Source organism: Haliotis rufescens, unplaced genomic scaffold (genome assembly GCF_023055435.1).
Source record: "Haliotis rufescens isolate VD_foot unplaced genomic scaffold, xgHalRufe1.0.p SCAF_9, whole genome shotgun sequence".
In the NCBI taxonomy this organism is placed as follows: domain Eukaryota; kingdom Metazoa; phylum Mollusca; class Gastropoda; order Lepetellida; family Haliotidae; genus Haliotis; species Haliotis rufescens.
Genome location: NW_025964383.1, coordinates 4,250,087 through 4,270,937, shown reverse-complemented (window position 1 = coordinate 4,270,937; position 20,851 = coordinate 4,250,087). Strand labels below are relative to the sequence as shown.

General features: G+C 44.6%; 2 protein-coding genes and 1 long non-coding RNA gene across 3 annotated transcripts; all 3 read right to left on the bottom strand.

The window, feature by feature from the left end:
• Positions 1 to 1,231: 1,231 nt before the first annotated feature.
• On the bottom strand, positions 1,232 to 2,806 carry LOC124151446. The gene is made up of 2 exons (XR_006863368.2): positions 2,295 to 2,806; positions 1,232 to 1,840 (listed from the first exon to the last, which is right to left on the bottom strand). It is a non-coding gene; the product is annotated as an uncharacterized LOC124151446 (long non-coding RNA).
• A 431-nt stretch (positions 2,807 to 3,237) lies between these two features.
• LOC125377475 lies at positions 3,238 to 3,969 on the bottom strand. Its single transcript, XM_048391052.1, has one exon. The coding sequence runs from the start codon at positions 3,967 to 3,969 to the stop codon at positions 3,238 to 3,240; it is 732 nt and encodes a 243-aa protein (XP_048247009.1).
• A 111-nt stretch (positions 3,970 to 4,080) lies between these two features.
• On the bottom strand, positions 4,081 to 4,836 carry LOC124151441. The gene has a single exon (XM_046523909.2). The coding sequence runs from the start codon at positions 4,834 to 4,836 to the stop codon at positions 4,081 to 4,083; it is 756 nt and encodes a 251-aa protein (XP_046379865.2).
• Between the last annotated feature and the right edge of the window lie 16,015 nt (positions 4,837 to 20,851).

Sequence of the window (20,851 nt, the reverse complement as noted above, 5' to 3'; positions counted from 1 at the left end):
GTGATTCTGGCTCACTTCCACTGGAGTCAGATTTATATGCCTATACTGCTACTAGAGATGGAATTTTTTATGCAAAAATGAAGATGCGATTCAACAATCATCATGAGATTAAACTAAATTGTAATGAAAATGGCTCCAGCTCACCACCATTTGGAGCCATTTTCAAACCTTTCAATGCTTCTATGATATAAATTTTTATAGGTAATGGTGATTCTGGCTCACTTCAACTGGAGCCAGATTTATATACCTATACCACCACTACAGGGGGAATTTTTTATACAAAAATGATGATGCGATTCAACGATCGTCATGAGATTAAACTAAATTGTAATGAAAATATTCTCTATTATTTTTACTAATACGTATACCATTATTTTTAACAAAGTGATATTCAACATTTTTGCTAAGTTCTTCGTTCATTTTACTAGGAGACCAGACTATATACTCTTCTTGGTAATTGGAATGAAACAATTGATGACCGTATTTGGTTGGTTTGATATCACTGATATAATATATACCTTGTGGTAATTCTCTCCATTTGATAATTTTGTCACTGAGCATAAATTCCATTATTATATATTTATGTAAGCATTCTTCTAAAAGTTGGTTTTGGCACGGAATAATTGACGCGCTTGTTGTCTCCCCTGTTCTATGAGCTTTTTTCCCTCGTCTTTGCTACTAAACCACTGGTCTTTGATCGAATCTCCTGCTTCATTTCGTTGTATTTGGTGAGTTCTGACAACACTAAACGAAACTCCTCCTCGGATATCTTACAATCGGCCATTGCTGTTGAAATATGATCCTAAATGCTGTTCAACTTTGCTTTGTCGAGTATCCGAATATTATCATGTTTTAATGCTTTCTTTTGCAACTTACGAGAAATGAATTTTATCGCTATTCCTGCCAGTCCTGAGACTCCTGCGGCTATTTGCATACCAAGTACGATAGGCGCGGCGATTATAGTTGATAATAAACCAACACCGGCTACACCGAGTCCCATGCCAGCTGTTACAAGCGCGGTGTCAACTCGGTCGAGAGCATTCACGGCTCTGCGATACTTTTTATACAATCCAAGTCTCAACTCCCTCTCCTTCTCTATTCGATGTTTTATGTCGCTTATTTGATGTAATCGAAATCCATCAACTTCATCGAGCGCCGGATATAAATCCATAGTGTATATTATTATTATTATTATTATATCATATATTTATAACGACAACCAAACACAAAGTAGTTTCAAACATTTATTATGATAAAATACAAAATTATAAATTTGGCGTATGGGGAATTCTCAGGTTTGATTACGGGTGCCCATGATTGAGCATCAATCATGCCAAGCATTGGAAACGATTTGGCCATTTGCAAATAATAACATGACATGGCCAAATCGTTGGCACTAAGTGTGTACATGATCGAGCATCGGTCATGCCCAAGCATTGTGATCAAACGCTGGCTATAGTTCTGAGCCTCAGAGCACAGCGAGTGACTACACAGAACGGTACAAAATGGTGCAATAAATGAGCATACAAGTAGCCTACAAGTTGGATGTGGATTATTGAACTTTAGGGGGAACTATCCCAGCAATTTGAGGAGGATAGTAAGGCCACAATTCGAGCCAGATGTGGATAAAATAAAATACCATGATACAGCTGGCTGAGAATACCCCATAAAGAAAATAATACCTAGTAATGGCATATAGGATTATTACGCCTGAACGACATTGGACTTGGACTATAACGCCAAGGCTTACTCTGAAGGAGTTACACCATTGAGAGGCTGCACAGGAAGATTGACAAGGTCAGACAAAGTAAGAGTCAACCATAAGATTAGTGCACTATCACTACAGGTTCTACTACACCAAATCAGAACCAGTTTGGACAGTGCGGTTTTCGTAGGGAGCCTTCAGTGTAGATCGAGAGATATCTGCAGGCTGTGATTGGAGCATATTCTGTAAGATTTTTATGTCTTTCAAATGTACATCCATCCAGTTATTAAAACTGACCATGTTTTTCTATATTTAGTACTGTCTTTTTCAACATGATGACTTATGCTGAATGTGACCACAGCTATTTTCAAGTAGGTGACATTTGGTGCGAAACTGGGGGTGGTGTGTTTAGCTTCCGGTACTCGGAAAAGGAGCTGACTAAGCTAGTCATTTTTATTTTTTTTATTGCTGCTCTAAGGCCAAACTGTGCACACACATACAGGTAATAGCTGTTGAATGCTTAGTTATTTTAAAAAAAATCATAACGTTACTATAGAAGTCTATGGGAAAACATTTGGTTGTGTGTAACCTGAAGCAAAGAATTTGCATAGAAACTGCTACAAAGAGTATATACACAATGTAATAGCCAAGGATAAACGGGCTGCTGAGCATGCTAAGTATGAGCAGTATTTCGCTGAGCTGCCGCTATGGAGCCCTTATCGACTCTGATATACCGAGCGTAGCAGTCTGATTTCCAGCGTCCTAAGGCTTGTATCATATGGTCTGGTACATGAGCTGCAGCTGCAGCAGTGGCCGCTCCGATTCTAAAAGAATGTCCGTTGAATTTCTTGTAGCCGTATCCTGCTGCCACCAGAGTTTGATGTAGTTTATGAATAAAATGGTGAGGAACAATGGGTCCGAGGCACGTGCCTGAGACTGATTGCGCAGGTTAACATAGTTTTTCATTGCCTGAACGGGGCAAGTTGGTCCGGGCACTGCATGTACAGTAATTGTCACACCTTTCCCTAGCTGATCAGTCTTTGATTGCTTGAGAAACAGATCAAAGCAGGTGTATTCCTCGTTGAAGGTAATCGAATTCATGGATAAATTTTTTTGATACACATATTTGGCACAAGTGAATTCATCACATCTCAAAAAGGCATAGAAGGCTAGACTAAATACAGCCTGCAATAACATGTTAGTATAATGATTGAACAAACGCTTGTCCAATTGGTAACACAAATTGCACAACACATGAATAGTTATAGGTAAACGCTCTGCTGCCGGCACGCTCTGTATCCGTTGAATTGCTTTCATGATGGTCTCTAGCCTAAGAGTGTTACATACTGACCATGGATTCTCAATTCCATGTCTTAGATAAGCAAACCTCACAGCAGCGAGATAGCTCCTGATTGTTGTACACTTATAATGTAGTTTGTAGAAGCAGTGTGCTACAAAGCACAAGAGGGTTTGTTCTGTGATAGGAGGCAAAGCAGCAGGCCACCAGCGTACACTACACATGGCCATGTAGTTCAGGAAATTATGAAGTCCTGATTTATAAACCGCCTGCGTTTTCGTTGAGAGTGCTTGTGACCAGAGTTTGTTGAGATCTGAGCAGGTGGAATGGTGATTGCTGTGATTGGAAGAAATGGGGTAGGCACACTGTCTGCCTTGGGAGCTAGCTCCTTGAATCTGTCCATCTGTAATCGAGATAAAGAATCAGCTATGCAGTTATCTTTACCTGGTACGTGAGCAGCAACAAAATGGAAGTTACCACAAACAGCGGTCAGTACGAGCTTTCTGACCAGTCTCATGATGAAAGGTGATTTTGATCTACACTTATTGATGATCTCTACGGTGCTACTGTTATCACAATGGAATTTAATGTTTTTCCTTGACCAGTAATTTCCCCAAATTGCAGCAGCCATGACAATTGGATACAGTTCAAGTAGTGCTATTGACAGGTCACCATTCAGGATATCGAGCAAGTCTGTTGGCCACTGCTGTGCGAACCATTTACCCTGATAATAAGCACCATAACCGATGGATGCTGCTGCATCTGTGTAGAGTTCTATCTCTGGTGCTGCGATCTCGTCCTCGTAGAAGAATGATATGCCATTCCAGTCTGTTAAAAATGAACGCCACATCGAGAAGTCTAGTTTGCACTCCTGGGTAATATTGACATGGTGATGTAGCTGGGGGACAGAATGTGCCAGCTTGAGCAGGTAGCTAACAAAGGCTCTACCTGGTTTAATTACCTGCATTGCAAAATTTAAATGTCCTAACACACTCAACAGTTGTCGTTTGGTGACCTTCCTTCTCTCTTGGACTGAATCGACGACAGCAAAGATTCTAGCTACTTTATCAGCTGGGAGTCACGCTTCCATCTTGTCAGTGTCCAGGATGATACCAAGGTACTCTAAACATGTCGTAGGGCCAATTGTTTTCCTTGGTGACAAAGGAATCTTGAGATCGTTGAAGAGATGTCGCAATTTGCTCATGGTTGCATTGCCCTCGTTCTTATTTGCGTCAATTGTGAGAAAATCATCAAGTAGATGAAGAATATGAGGAATGTGGTACACGTAGGTTGCGATCCAACAGATGGCTTGAGATAACAGGTCAAAAATTTTAGGGCTGGATCTGGATCCAAAAACCAGTCTGGTAAAGTAGTACAAGCAATTGTCCCAATGGATACCATGTAGATGCCAGAGAGAGTGATGTATGGGTATCAGTTTGAAAGCATCCACAATATCAGCTTTGCACAGATAGGCGTGTCGTCCAAGATGTTTGATGATTTGTATGGCGTCATCCAGCTTGACATACACCAGGGGGTACTGTTCTTTGTCGATGAGGGAGTTTAGACTGGGATTGTCATGGTCGTTATGCGGTGCTGATAAATCAACAATCATGCGTTGTTTCCGAGAATACTTGCCTTCCACGGTCCCTATGGGATTGATGCGATGATAGGGAAACGGGGACTCTGTGAACGGACCAATAAGGTAACCCTTATTTAGCTCCGTTTGTAATAAGTTATTAGTGGCATTTGGATCCTTATTGGCAGAGATGAGATTCTTGCAGAATTTTGATTGAGCAGGAGGGTTTTGAATACCCGTAAAGAATCCGTTTGTCATCCCTGCTATTAGTCTTGTCACAAAGTCATTGTCTGGATGGTTGAGCAGGTTGGCAGATAGGCGATGGACGGAAACCGGGGAGGGAGTTGCACCTAGTCAGTTCTTCTTTGAAGATGTTTTATCTTTTCTTTTGCTGGTGCTTTCTTCTGTGTCTAGACTTCGGCACTTCAGGACAGAGTGGGGTTTACTACAGAAGGAACACAGATGTCTGTATTTGCAGTTGACATGGATGCACTTGTCGGCATTGTAATTATTGCAAATTGGAATGCCTTGGTGGATGATGATTGCTCGTCCATGGCGATCAGTTCTTTTGTCCGACTGCCACCGTTGATCAGGAGCGTCATAGTGTGATGGCTGTGCTTTGGTAGCTTGAGAGGTAGAAACCAGGGAGCAGAACTGTGTAGAATGTCCAACATCGTGACAAAGTTGACATGCATTGAGTCGTCGTCCCGTGAATATTGTTCTGTATAACTCGTTATCCACTGTTCCCCAGTTGACTTTCCAGTTTTGCTGCTCCAGTAATGCTGCTGCCTTTGCCGAGAAACGCTTGTGGTACTGGTAGTACGTTAAATCTTGGTATTGTGCATGCATTTCAATGATGGTGCGCTGATATTTGTCCATCTCTTTCCTGCGTTGTGGCCAGCGACTAATCATGATGTCCTTATAGCGACCAAATGCAATGATGAAGTTACCAATTGTTAATGGCTGCCGCAATCTTGAATCCCCATTGTTAGACCCCTTAAGAAGCAAGTCCATGTCATCTACATGTATAGTTTTGGACGGAGTAGAAAGATCATCTGGCATAAGCAGAAGAGCTAAGTTGATATCTCTACCTTCACATATTTGGCGCCGGAGTGTAGTTGAGACCACTTCCACCTCAGGTGTAGTACCATCCAAGATTTGTTGTGGCAAAGCTGGGAAGTTACCTTCGGGCTCCACTGCGAAGGGGTCGTCTTTGGCAAATCTGGCCGTGTATAAGCCATAACCATGGTGAGGGCAGGATGGTGGGTCCATGATGAAATGTTCAGGCACTGAGAAATTTGGTTGTGGCTGCTGTAGGGGTTGTTGTGGTGGTGGAGGTTGTGACAGTTGTGTGATCTGCTGACGTTGCACATGCGTTTGTAGGTTTTCCACTGTCTGTTTCAGTGACTGAAATGCGATCATAATGTCTGAAAGGTTAACACTGGACTGGGGGGGGATGTCCGGAGGAAGCTCTTGAGAGTTTCTGTCATTATCTGGGATGTTGTCACTCCCGGATGGCTGGTTGTGCAGAAGGTGAAAATTGTCAGTATAAAACTGCTGGTATTGTTGTCGGGTCAGGCCTGATGGAGCTGTGATGTTGAGTATGTTTTTGATATAGCTGCAGATATGGGGCAGTGACCAGTTCCTAGGGAATGTCTGGTATGGACGTTGATCTCTTCTGTCATTGCTTCTTACTGTAGCCGGCCTCTCTGTCGCACGACTCGGGACTGAAGACTGGAATGTTGTGGAAGCCCCTGGTATTCTTACATTCTCCGCGTGAAGAATTTCCCCTGTATCAGCAATCCGGAGATCGACATGAGATTCTGCGTTACCCGATCGCCCCGGGGTGGCTGACTTCCTAGATGACCTGGGTGTCTTTTCACGTCTCACAGGTGGCATTCTCACTGTGAAGCACAGCTATGCTAATTTCAACTCGAGTAACACGCCCGGAGAGTCAGGATGGTTACGATTAAAAACTGCTTGTCATTGTTTACAACTGATAACAATTGCTGCTGACCTGTACCCACTGCGCATGCGTGGGAGGAAGGCTTGTAAGCTTCCTGAGAGGAAACTCATGTCTGCGCATGCTCCTGTCAAACTTCCTTCCTGTCAAAACAAATAGTTACGACTACGATGACTGTGGCTGTTGTAGGCACAAGCCGTTGTCTAAGCAATAAACTGGAAAGGTTAAGAGTGCATTTGGGAAGGGATTTATGTAGCTGGTACAAGCTAGGTCAGCATGACCTGCATAAATATGTACGTAGCACCACCTTGTCGTACTCAGTGTCACCAATGTGTGATGAGCAAATTGTAGCTAACCGCAGCATAGCACACATATACCAACAAATTAAACATAAGTAAAGTAATACATGCAAGTAGCAAGAATAATACATGGTTGTTTTAATGTCGTTATAAATGTGCTCATAGTACCGAAGAGCTATAAATAGTCTTTAATTGGTCTTGCTTAATGTTTTGAGAGTATTGATGTGAAAGCCTAGTGATAGGGAAAGGCGCTTACCTTACAGTGTAAGCTTGGTGAAGGGGAGATCGAGATCGTATTAGCTTCTGTGGTTTTCGTCCGTTCGGTCGGCTGTCTAGTCTCAATCTGTCGATTGTCACCTGTCAGATTTGGCGGGTAAGTTGATCATGTGCCTCGATCACACCCGGAAACATACGAGTAACATCGGGTGGCCAATCCGATGTAACCCAATGTACGAGTGTGGAAGCACCAATCACTACATTCCTCCCTCTTTTCTGGACTTGCCCCCCCTTGTGGTCTCAGGAGGACATGGAGGATCTAACAGGTGACCTTGCCAAAACATGAGAAAATCCCTGCAGGGTTGGGCAGCAGTTTTGTGCTATCAACCGAGACAGTTCGCGTAACTCATGGTTAAGATTAGTTATACGCCTTAAATAAGAAAATCCCCAACCAGATTGTTTGGTGGCAACCGAGTTGGTTCACGTAACTTAAATAGACGACAAAGCTGCTATGAGAATCCTAGAATCTAGACCGGATCGTCGGACTCAGTTCCAGTCCTGACCAAGTCAGATTAGGACAATGTTTCTATGAGAATCCTAGAATCTAGACCGGATCGGTGGACTCAGTTCCAGTCCTGACCAAGTCAGATTAGGACAATGTTTCTATGAGAATCCTAGAATCTAGACCGGATCGGTGGACTCAGTTCCAGTCCTGACCAAGTCAGATTCAGAAATCCCATTCATCTGGCGTGAATAATTATACTCTGTAGAGCTGCCTTGCGTTGACATAAGCACGCTCCAGGATGTTGGCGGTGGTACTCTGTCGGGCAGCAGCCACCATAGCTGCAACTTCACCCAGTAGTCTTGGGCTGTTAACTCCTCGGCGACCTGGGCGAGGCCACAGATATGGGGCATCAGTCTCCAGAAGGAAGCGCTTGGCATTAAGGAACCGCAATGCTGATAGTTGATGGTCATCAAAGCTGGCCATCATCCCGGAGTATCAAAACCACGTCTCAGGGAAGTGCTTGGTCCACAGTGCCACTTCTTTAAATGACCCAGAGAAACAATGGAGATGGAATCTCTGGGTGGACGGTACTCCAGCAGCCTTGGCAATTTGTAGGCATTCCTGTAGTGGAGCCTGTTGATAAGTGTCTGCGGTAGTGCCCCTGAGGTGGAGGATGATTGGCTTGGTTGATGGTGCCAACTTGAAGAGCTGCCCTAGGACTTGCCCTTGCCGTTCCCAGTTTCCCACAGTGAAGTCCAGGCCAATTTCCCCGAAGGCGATTACATCCTGGGATGATAGCAGGTGCCTTAACTTGTCTAGTTGGTCGGGGTCCATGGCCTGCACAATCTTTGGGTGGAAACCGACAGCTGTCTTCCAACACTGATGGAAAGTTGGTTGTTGGGGCCAGGTTGGTGGGTCGCAAAAGATCTGTAGCTCCTGATGAAGGTTGATGGTTACCTCTTTTGGCTGGCCGGCCTTGTCCAGAACCTCTTCCAGGGGTGTGGCAGCGTCCAGATGGAGCCTGCTGCGCATCCTATCGGAGTGGAAATGGGTGTCAAAACCCCTGGGAAGTCTCTCTGGATTCGGCGGCGCTGAGGATGGAGTCGGTCGAGTGGACGTTCCGGGAAGCTCTGCTGTTTGCGTGGCTTGCACAGATGGCGATGGTCCTGGCAGTGGCAGAAGGTTCCCGAAGTTCCTGAAATGGTTTCGGACTCCATCCGAGGTGACATCCAGAAGGGCTACCAAGATCCTCCAATGTATTAGGCAGGCAGGGCTATCTGGCGACAGGTTGACAGAATCCAATGGTAACGGCCATCCTTTGATGTTACACAACTCTTTTATATGCCCGTAGCAGCTTCCTCTTAGGGGTATGTCTTTGGGAACAAGGCTATTCCTTAGGACGAACTGGTGTAATTCCGTCCAGGTAGCTCCTGCTCCCAAGATCTGCTGGGCAAGGTCTTCTATGGCCGATATCATGTCAACTGCCGTTTCTTGTGATGCTGCTACGGAGTCACAGAAACAGGGGGTGAGGTGAGCTCCGTAGGCATGGTGGCGCAGCGTCCTGGTTCTTTTACCGCACGTCCGTATTGGACAGCTCGATCCCATTCCGTGGGGATGACTACTCTGGAATCGAGCTGCTATTTTCGGGGCGGCCTTGTTAATGACAGAGACGCTCAGCCCTTGGTTGATTGACCTGACCTGTCGTGAGGGAGAAGCCTGGTGCCTTGGCTCTGGGGCTTGCCTCCTTGACATAGGGCGTCGATCCCGTCTGGGGGAGACATGTCGCTCCTGCCTGGGAACTTCCCGTCTTGGGATATGTCTATGGGGCAAAGGTTGTCGTTCCCGTCTTGGAGAGACATGTCGCCGGGGTGAAGAGCGCCGTTCCTTTCTGGAAGCGGCTCGTCTTACAGGGGAGGAGTGCTGCCTGTGTCTTGCAGTGTTGTAGTACACAGACACCTGACGCCGGGGTGATCGCCTGGGTGATTGCCGGCGCGATTGTCGGTAAGACGGGCGTGGTTGGACTTTTCGCTCCCGGCTGGCAACAGGAAGATAGACGACAGAGGCCACCTGCCGTCTATCCGGGCTCTGGCAGGCTCGCTTCCTGGAAGATATGATGTGATCCTCAGGGCTTCTTTTCCTTGAGTGTGCGGCCTGGAGCTGGTATCCACTATCCTTGGATGTCTTGGATAGGTCTGGTACATGTCCCAGGGATACTCGGTTGATCTGACATTGATCGTTCATGATAAGGGGGGAGGGGACCTTCTTCCGGGAGATGTTGGAGCTCCTAGGCTGGTCTGGGAGCCCGAAGACGTAGATAGCAAGTCTCCAGCCCAGTAGGAAGTCGAGGCCTCCCTGCTCCTGGCTCCATGGCGTTCGCTGGAGCGTCCTCGTCTTTGGAATACCATTTTTCTGAAACATTCGAGTTTTCCCTCTAGGATACTCTGTCCTTTCCTGTGGTGCAGTGAGGACAGATGTATTCAACCAGAGCGTTTGCTGTTCTCTTGGTGATTCCAACGCAGGCTCCATGAAACCATTGGTCACATCGGTCACAGCCTATCATTAATCGTCCATCATCGGGTTTATTACAGATACAATAATTTGTTTGCTTCTTGAAGAGCCACTCCAAGTTGAGATCCTCTTGAGTATCAGAAGTACTCTTTGTCTTAATTAACCTCTGGATCCAACTTGGAATTACGCGATCTCGACAAGGCTTGAGGCGATCATGGTGATGTACTGATGTTGTCTTCCTTGTCCGGACTTCATATAGTGTATTGGAAATCCTGGTAGTGATTGTCCCGGGTCCTTTCCAGGATGGAGACAACTTCTTGCACTTTCCTTGTATGGAGGCAGTGTCCAGTATATACACCATCTCTCCCTCTTCAAACTTTCGGGACAAAATCCTCAAATCGTAATCCCTCTTCATTTGGAGCTGGGTAGTTTGCAATCTATTACGGGCAAGGCGATGTACCTCACCAAGAGCTGAGGCTAGCTGATGCACATATGTGTCAGGGTTCAAGGATGGAGATTCCTCCTGCGTGGCGCTGAAGACTTAGCTCTGCAGGTTGATTGATTTCCCTACCAAGCATCAGCATGTTGGCGGTATATCCCGTTTGCCGATTAACTGCAGACCTCAATGCTCCTGCCAGTTGTGGTAAAAATTCATCCCACCTGGATTGATTTGCATCTATGTGGCAACGAATGGCTTGCAGGAGGGTGCGATTAAATCGCTCCACTTGTCCATTAGCAGAGGGACGATATGGGGTTGTCCTGGTTTTATGTATCTGTAGTAGGATGCAAAGTTCAGTGAACAATTTGCTCTCGAAGTTTCTTCCTTGATCTGTAAATACTTGGAAAGGGCAACCAAATCTAGAGAAAAAAACATCTACGGCAGCTTTGGCTGTCACCTCAGCCGTTTGGGTAGGCAAAGCTATGCACTCCACCCATTTGGTGAATTGGTCAACCATCATCAAGATGTATTGATTACCCAACTTGCTTTTGGGCAAGGGGCCAATGAAATCAAGATGAACTCTTTCCATGGGTGCCCCTGCATGAAAGTTGATCATTGGTGACCGGGCATGTCGTACAGGTCCTTTGTTTCGGCTACATGTTGAACATGTGCTTACATACAACTTGATATCTTGTACCATGCCATGCCAGTAGAAACGGGTTTTAACTCTATAGATTGTTTTTTCCATTCCCAGATGTGCCGCAGCCATGACATCATGATTCAACCTTAGCACTTCTTGCTGTAATGATTTCGGGACCACCAGGGATGCCATGCCTCGTGTTGTCTTTTCTTTTATGAGAGGATCAACACGTAACAATCCCTGCTTGTCAATCCGAAATAGAGTTCGGTTCAACCAATAGTGTTTAGCTGCGGGACTGGCCAAGAAGAGACTTGATTCACTCGGCTCCTCAGCAGTTTGAATCCAATCCATTATAATGGTTAAGTCTGGATCAGATCTCTGCTGATTGCATATTTCCTCGGATGAATACCCAAATTGTTCTTTCTGCCCGTCATCAGTCACAACAAGTCTTACGGCCACTGGGGTGGTGTTCATTTGGAAACCCGAATCCCCAATGGATTGTATTTCAAGACAGGAGACCGGCAGGCCACAATCATCAGGTGAATCATCATCGGAGAGGCAATCCCGCCCAACATGGGCCAGAGGAATGGTGTCATTCACATCCCTGAAGAACCTACTCCAATTTTCATGAGCCCGAGTGCAATATTTGCATCCTCCACATGGCAAACTTTTCAACATTACTTCTGGTTTGTAGTTGTGGCAGTGGCCTCCTTGTGGAATACGTGATAGACCGTCCGCATTGGCATGCAGTTTTCCTGGGCGATGTTTCACCATCAAGTCATATTGGCTCAATTCTTCCAGCCACCTGGCCAATTGGCCATTTGGATTCCGGAAGTTTAACAGCAATTGGAGACTGCTGTGATCAGTCCTAACAGTAAAACGCCGTCCCAGCAGATAGTGTCGAAACTGCCTTGTAAATCTGATTACTGCCAATAGTTCTTTTCTGGTTGTGCAGTATCGTTTCTGCTCGGCGGTCAGGCCAAAACTGCCAAAACAAACTACTCTCTCCTCTCCATTTTGAACTTGGATCAGTTCTGCTCCTATGGCTTCATCCGAAGCATCTGTATCCAGGATGAAGGGGTCCTCCTTGGTAGGTAATGCCAACACAGGTGTATGGGTTAGAGCATGCCGCAAGGACGAGAAAGATTGCTCCTGCTCATCATTCCATTGGAATGCCTTCTTACCCATTATTCGATACAACAGGACTGCCATAGAAGCATAGTCCCTGATAAACATCCTGTGGTAGTTGGCAAAGCCAAGGAACCTTTCAACATCCTTGGTACAGGTGGGGTGGGGCCAGGTAAGTACCACTTTGAGGCCATCATTGTTGGCCTCAAGGCCATCTTGGCTAACTACGCGACCGAGAAACTCAACCCTCTGCTGAAACAGTTCACATTTGCGAGGTTTCAATTTGAGTTGATAACTTCGGAATCTCTCGAAGATGGATCGGAGATTAGTCAGATGGTCTTCAACATTGGTACCCATCACCAAAATATCGTCCAAGAATGCCAGTGCAATATCCCAGGTCAATCCTCTCAACACGAGGTTCATTACCCGTGAATATGTTGCTGGAGCATTACAGAGTCCAAATCCCATTCGAATATGTTCGAATAGACCATACTTGGTGATGAAAGCAGTTTTTTTGCGATCCTTTGGAGAGATTTTCAATTGCCAATAAGCTGAGTTTGCATCTAGCTTAGAGTACCAGAGATTACCGGCGAGCGTATCAAGACAATCTTCCACCAGGGGCAACGGAAATACGTCTTTTTTCGTGACGTCATTCAGACCGCGATAATCGATGCACCAACGTACTGTGTTATCGTGTTTGCTTATTAACACAGGCATCCGGCATCCGGCATCTAACATTTTCTTGAGATGTGTCTCTTCCTCCTTCTCGAATCCAAGTGGTGCCCTTCGCATACGCTGTTTAATTGGTTTAGCGTTTCCAGTATCAATGGAATGTTCAAGTTCAGTAAAGTTCCCCGAATCCAAGTCATCTTTGGCAAATACATCTTGATAGTCTGTGAGTAGTTGTGCCAGTTGATGCACTTCCTGACCTTGCAGTAGCTTTGATGACCTTTCAAACAGACTTGTCAGATGAGCAGGGATGTTGGGTTGATTACCACTTCTAACAGCCGCAGATTGTTCCGAGGGGGATTCGACATGATGTATTTCCATGGCAACCCCTAAGACTTGACGAGCCTGTAGCACCACTTGATGATCCGAAGGATTGACAAGGCACACAATGGGTACGCTTCCTCCAGTTTGATAAGTCCTGGGCATCAGAAGATCATTACTTGTTAGGCGTGGCTCTATAATGAATTCTGAGAGTTGCTTTGATATAGGACATTCAAGTTGCTGTACCGAATTCGGCGGAATGATGGTCTTCTTCCATACCGAGATTCTGGATACTTGCGGTACCTTTTGAGAACGGCATAGAGTCATTTCAATGGTATCCGATCCAATCTGTAGTAACTGTTGAGTAAAGTCAAGATGTGCCCCTTGGGGAACTAAAAAGTCCAGTCCCAGAAGAACATCATCTTGGATTGGGCCCACTACTACAGGAATCGAATAGGTTTTGGACCCTAATTGTAACTGGAGTGGTTGTGTTACAAATGAGGACATATGTAAGTCCCTGCCGGCAGTTCTCAACTTGATGTCCTGCTTCTTCTCAGGCTTCTGTGAGAGTGTTTTGTAAAAAGTGTCCGAAATAATGGTAACCTCAGCCGCCGTATCCACCACTGCAGTTGTGTGCTGGTCTTGGATTTGGACTGGTACCAGAAACATGGATCCACTTTTAAATTGCCTAACTGTGATTTCTGGAATTGACAGATTGTCGTCATCTGAAGTACTGGTTGACCCGAGAGCTGTAGGCTGAGTGTGGGAGGCCAGAGAGGGATAATGTCCAGGGGGTGGCGACAATGGAGGGGGTGGTGACAAAGGAAGTTTAGGGGGGTGGCCTTCTTCAGTTTGGATCGAGGTTAGGCCTCTGTGCTTGATCCGGAAGTGTTTAAAGCCTCCTTTGGGTCTTGTCTGGCTTTGCTTTCCCTCCCCTGCTTTTCATGAGCACTGAACGTGACTTTCTTCTCTCCATATCCACCTTCATTGTAATTGTTTGGACAATCCCTTCGGAAATGACCTGTTTTCCCACATTTGAAGCACTCCCCCGATCTAGTTGGTGATGATGAGGGGCTTCTAAATCGTCGACTCACGATAGCCATCAGCTTTTTTATATCTTCTGACATCTCCTCAACCCGAGCTTCCAGGCGGGTCAAACGTTCCACCACACTTGACCTTACAGGTTGTGATGGAGTTTGCCGCTTATCCTGTGAAGGGGTATAATTTGAACGAGGTGTCATTTGGGCAACCATGTATTCTTCCTCAGACTCATTGGCCAAGTGCGATTGCCTAACATCCCGTCGATTGACTGGTCTCCCATAGACTGCCTGGGTATTCTGGAAGTACTTTTGGACTGAGTCCATAGCTGCTTCCAGTGTTCTAAGTCCCAGGTTGGAAACATAGTGGGCAGCTTCTTTGTTTGCGCATCCTTGGCAGAATCTCCGCACCACTTGTTGTTCCACAAAGTCCTCTGGTAGATCTGTAAAGGCAGCCATCACTACTTGGAGTACACGCTCCGCCCATTCTTCCAATGACTCGTCTGAGCCCTGACGAAGATTCGGAAACTGCAGTTGGGCAGTCTCAGCTGGAGACCGTTTCCCAAACCGCCTTTCGAGTTTCTTTACCATTCCTTGGAAGGAGATGAATTCATCTCTCTCTAGCAATAAGGCGAAGAAGTCGGCTGCTTTCCCTGCAAGGCAGTAACACAGCTTGTCAAGTTTCTCCTCCTCATTCCAGGCCTGAGATCGGGCGAAGCGTTGAAATTTCATGTAGAAGGAGGACCATCTTGCACTACCATCATAGGATAACATCCGTGGTAGTGGAGCTGTTGGTTTTTCAACAACTGCTTTACGTCTCCTCTGAATGAGCTGTGGACGTACCTCATCTGAGTCGCTATCCGAAGAGTTACCTAATGGCTCTCTCCAGGCGGCTGGTTGATGATGAGGAGCCCTCCTGATTCTTTCTGTCCTATCCTTACACATCCTTTGCCTATCTCTGTGGGCATGTGCCAGATCTTCTTTATAAAATCCAGATTGATCCCATAGTGGCTGGAGTTCCCCGCGATTGGCTGGTATGTGGGCCCCAGGATGTGTAGCATCCACCACGGGATCATTGGTTATGATCCCGTACAGAATAATAATCCGTAGGGTCTTGTTCTTCATGCATCTGGGACCAACGAGGACGGGAACATTGACGGCTACCAACTGAATGGCCATACGTATCCACATATTCTTGGTAATCCCTTTGGGTATGATTAACCCTAGGGTACCCCTCCGCATATGTGGACAAACCATGTTCTGTCCCATCTTTCTGCCTTATGTCCTCTCTAGGCCCAACAGGGGTGCTTGAGGTTGGAGGCCAAATGGGGACACCCCCAGTCTGCTTGAGCAGAAGTGGATCCTCCTCCTCTGAGTCTAGGTATCCGCTGTACTGCAATGCCTTCTCTCCCTGACTGTCATCTTGAGCAGGCTTGGGATAACGAGACCTGGATGGAGTGGTCCGTTGGGTGGATGGGGTTTCACGCGTATCATTCCCCTGGGCTGAGTTAATTAGGATTGGTTGAGGGGCCATAGATTGAGTTTGGCCTGTCCTCCTCCGTTCCCTATGCCCAGGGGTTAGAGCTTGTCTCTGGTGGACATTCCCCTCAGCACCTTGGAGGACCCGAGGGTCAATCTCCTCAGTATTGGGCTTTGTCCTAGAACTCCGCCGTAACACTTCCGTACCCTGTACCTCAGAATGAGGGTTAGGCATGGGTGCCTTAGCGAGATGGCTGGATCCAGGATCCTTAGGGCTACTGGCTTCCAGGTTGGCAAGAACCTCAGAGAAAACCTCCATCTCCCTGCTGAGATCGTGAGTGGCCGCCTGCCACCGGCCATAGAGAGCACTATGACTTGGTGGAGTAAGTCCTCTACGCCTGGCCTGCAAGTTGATCTCCGCTTGTTCCAGTTGTTTTAGGTTGAAGTTGATAGCATCCATATCAGGGCTAGGAACTGCTTGATGGAACAATTCAGCTTGCGACAACCTACTCGAGGTACTTTCCGTAGCTGGAGTAAATTGTCCAAATGCTGATTTAGGTGTTTTGATTTTGGATGGTGCAGCTTGCCTAGAAGCGGGTTGCCCCACCATCCCGGGAGACCAAGAGCCTGCAGTTTGAGTACCAGTGGCAAAGGAGATGGTGCTTAAAGCCTGTTCAGGGTTTCTGATAGAGGGGAGATTACGAATGTCCTCCTCCGTCAGTACGCCTAAGGTTTCTCTGAGCTGAACAATCTTCCGGGCCAGTTTCATCCCTATTCCCGGAATAAGCCTGAGTTCTTCCTCAGAGCACAGATTAATGTAAACTGGTGGCATGATTGGATTATCTGAAATAATCCAAAAACCTGTCTTAAATATTTAATTAGAAAGTACAAGTTATAAAAAACCCATGTTTGGAACGAATACAATTGCGAAAGGAACAAAAGTGTCCGGGCCTTCCCTAAAGTATTCTTGCTCTTGTACTACAACCTAAGGTAAGACGAAGCTGACCTTTCGGTACCTACATGGTAGCTGTATAACATTAAACTAACCTAAGTAAAGAGATGTCAAAAATATGGATATGACAAATCATGTACATGTCAAAGGATAGATGAATGGAAGCTGCAACCTGCATGGCGGATTACACCTGGGCTAGAGAGACCATGGCGGCAGAGAAAACCCAAGATACACCATCAACCCTACCCCCCACCAGTAGAGAACTGAGACCAACCCAAACAACATTGTGCTACATGTTGCTAATAGGGTGAGGCAGTGGCAGCCAACTGCGAAGCCCATCTCTGAAGAAGGATAGAGCGCCAGTTGATCGTGAAGAATGCTCCACGTCGCCGAATATACTGACTGCGACCAGTAGAATGATGCCGTTCGTATGAAGGACAGAGCATAAAAGTGGACGCATATTGTCAGCAACCGGACTTACAGGCTTCACAAACCAGAACCAAGTGAACGATATCGTCCCCCAGAGGACCGACTACTCAGCTGCTAAGCATTAGCTACCCTTACCTAACACTACCAGACTTACAGATGAAAACACAACACTGAAGGCAAGATAACCAAACTGTACCAGCAGTGAACAAAGCAGATGGCATACCCCAAAATAATCTGTACGGTCAGCGGGTGTCGCAAACTGAAATGAAACCTAGCCATACTAGGGTGAAATACTTGCACCATCTAACGTTTGACCTATGCTAATATAACACAATCACATTTCATGCATGGCATAAACATGACCATAAAAATGACAAATAAATAAATATTCTAAACAATTGCAAAAGCTACCCCACTTACCAAATGGATATAAATAATAAACAAATGCAATAAACACTACAGGTCTAGGTGACAGTTGACCGCTGTCAGTCAGTCTTATCAAGAGTGAGTGAGCACAGAAGTGTCAACCTAACACCTTGTATAAATAATTGAAAAACCTAATATACATAAATATAACCCCAGGCTTAGGTGACAGTTGACCGCTGTCAGTCATGCGAATGACTGAGTGCAGAAGTGTCATCCTAAAACCTTGTATAAACAATAATGCACAGTGAATACATACCTGCAAACCCCTGCATTAATGAAAAGACCTGCAGAATACTTACCCACTATTTAATGTGCATTAATGTGAATACATAATTTATATACATATAATAAAAGTATAAATGGATAAATGATGATAACACTACACATATATAAATATGCTGACAGAATTTATATTAAAAACAAAACACGCAAAGCCATGGGAGTTGTTACAGCATTACCATGCACCCAGTGACAGAGATTGACAGCTAGGTACAAGCAACACTGCAATCAGCACCATGAAATTTACACGTAATACGCCGGGTGAAAAGCATGCAGCTTCCAGCGGTTGACATGATCAAATCACATGGATAGTGGATACATAAACACCCTTTGATATTACTGTGCATTTAACATTACGAGTATGTTTTTACGGCCGAAAAGTGATAAATTTAAAAACTAAAGAGCAGTGGGGTATTACTCTAATAGCCAATGAAAAAGCTCAAAACGCTCCATACTGCGATTTTTGCTCTATATAAGGACATCACGTGACCCATTCATCAGTCCTTTCCCATTGTCGTGTGACATATTTACTTTTGTCACAAATATCACAATTAGGCTTAATCCTGTTCACAGCGCCATTGTTGTGAAAGCCTAGTGATAGGGAAAGGCGCTTACCTTACAGCGTAAGCTTGGTGAAGGGGAGATCGAGATCGTATTAGCTTCTGTGGTTTTCGTCCGTTCGGTCGGCTGTCTAGTCTCAATCTGTCGATTATCACCTGTCAGATTTGGCGGGTAAGTTGATCACGTGCCTCGATCACACCCGGAAACATACGAGTAACATCGGGTGGCCAATCCGATGTAACCCAATGTACGAGTGTGGAAGCACCAATCACTACAGTATACATCAACCTTATCAAATGTATATTATACGGCATGAATATCTTAGTAAGAGAAATGCTGTCACTTTTAATAATTTGGACCCCCTCAAGGGTTGCAACGGGTGATGCTCCCATATGAATAATACTGCAACGTTGACGTTGGTGTTTCTTTAGCCATTTAATCGATAGACCTGGTAATATTCCGAAGGCATCTTCCGGTGCATCTCCGAACAAGACTTCAATAATAAGCGTAGAAAGATTAGGTATTGCACTCAAGTTCTGTTTAATATCATTGAATTCAGTAACCAAATTTAAACTAACATTTTTTACGGCCGGACGACTATATAACATATAACCTGGGTTTTCTGGCAGGGGAGAGACTAACACACTTTTTCGTTTTGATGGGATATAAGCCCCTAGTACGACCCCACTATTTATTATCTTAGTTAAATTATGTGCCTTACCCGTTATCACATACAGTGGGGAAATGACGATATTCAATAGCCACTCGATTTTTGCTTCGATCATAGTCCATTTATTATCATCGTTGAGAGTAAGATTATACAAAGTGTTTTTATTGACGACATCGGTTAAATCTCCTAGATTACCTGTGAATGTAACTTCTTTCCGCTTGTATACATTATCTTGTAAGTGTAAAGCGTATAACTTACCATCGGTACCGGGTTTACCGAATGCTTCTGTGTCTCCGAGATCGGAAAGCGCAATTGTATTACATTGTCTGAGTGTCCCAGGGCCTGATGAATCAACCATTATTTATAATATGGAGTGTTACACTCAAGTATCCTATATGTACAGGTTGATGTTTTACATCTAATACAGAAATTTTGAGGTCTGAAAGAATACCACGCCTTAATTTTTTATATTGTAATGATTAGAAAGATTCCGTTCTACTGCTATTGTATTTTTCATCTTTGACTGGAACAGCTCTGAGTAGAGTTGAAGGACTTTCTAGTTGAATATTATCCGTCGTGCTTATTTGATCAAGATGGATGCACAACTCTTTATTGGGAACTAAATCGGGTAATTTAACTCCCTGTGCTGATGTCATGATTACTGTTATATCTCCTCTCCATCCAAGTGTAATTCCTAAGTTCATGAAAAGCTTTACACCCTTTTCTCCAGCGTTTAAATTCAGTATCCCATTCGACTCATTTTGTGTGAGACTACTTCCATTAGGCTTAAAAAATTCATCATTGTGTGAGCATACACTGTAATACCCATTAGGTATAATGTATTTGTCAATAACATCGTTTTCACCTAATATATATATATTATTATTACCTCTTGCAGCACTTATATTGGTCCACCGCGGGTAATACGTTACATCGCATAGGGAGACTTCAAGTTGTCCATCTGAGTTATCGATAGTATGAAGCAGTTCAATAGACTTACCATTTGTTATTCCCGGGAGTGTAACATACATATTAAATATACAATGATACTATCTCATAACTTAAATATGAAATCAACTTATATTACTAATCAGTCGATTTTAGTAAGTGCCTCTGGTGCTAATTTTTTTGTTAAATTCCCTGATATCTTTGAAAAATACAGGGTCACGGCAACTAGCGATAAAATGGTGCATGATTGGTTCCACAATCCAATGCAATTTTGGCAGAACCAGTTAAACTTTGCCATATGGTGTGCAACAACAGGATGTGGTGTATCTCTTTATGCCCAAGGATTTGAACTAAATAAGTCTGTTTTATCATTTCACGTGTACTATCAGATAAGACTATACTTAAAGAAATTAGTGCTCCATTACTGCAGGATCGAGCATGGAATTCCACAAATAATCCGTACGATTAGAGGGCCTTCGAACGTATTTGTCAGGAGTTTGGTATTTCTACAAGTAAAGATTGGCGTATTAAAGACATTAACCATGGTTTAGGCGTTCCTTACACAGGGAAAATAACCGTCAAAGAAGAAAGCGATGATTTATTTTAAGAAGTTAACAAAGGTCCATTTAATGCATTTAAGTTGTTGCATACCAGCAAACTTAACATAAGAATGTATGATTATTTTCTAAAAACCCATCATTGGTATAAAGACTGGGAACTTTCGAGTAACGATTGGAGAGGAGATATTATGAGTTTGAAGAGTGGTTTAATTTATATTGTTACAAAATTTATACAACTGAACGA

Bases quoted from the DNA above. Each gene is read 5' to 3' on its own strand.
- LOC125377475 (XM_048391052.1), bottom strand. From the start codon at position 3,969: ATGCAGGTAATTAAACCAGGTAGAGCCTTTGTTAGCTACCTGCTCAAG.
- LOC124151441 (XM_046523909.2), bottom strand. From the start codon at position 4,836: ATGACAAACGGATTCTTTACGGGTATTCAAAACCCTCCTGCTCAATCA.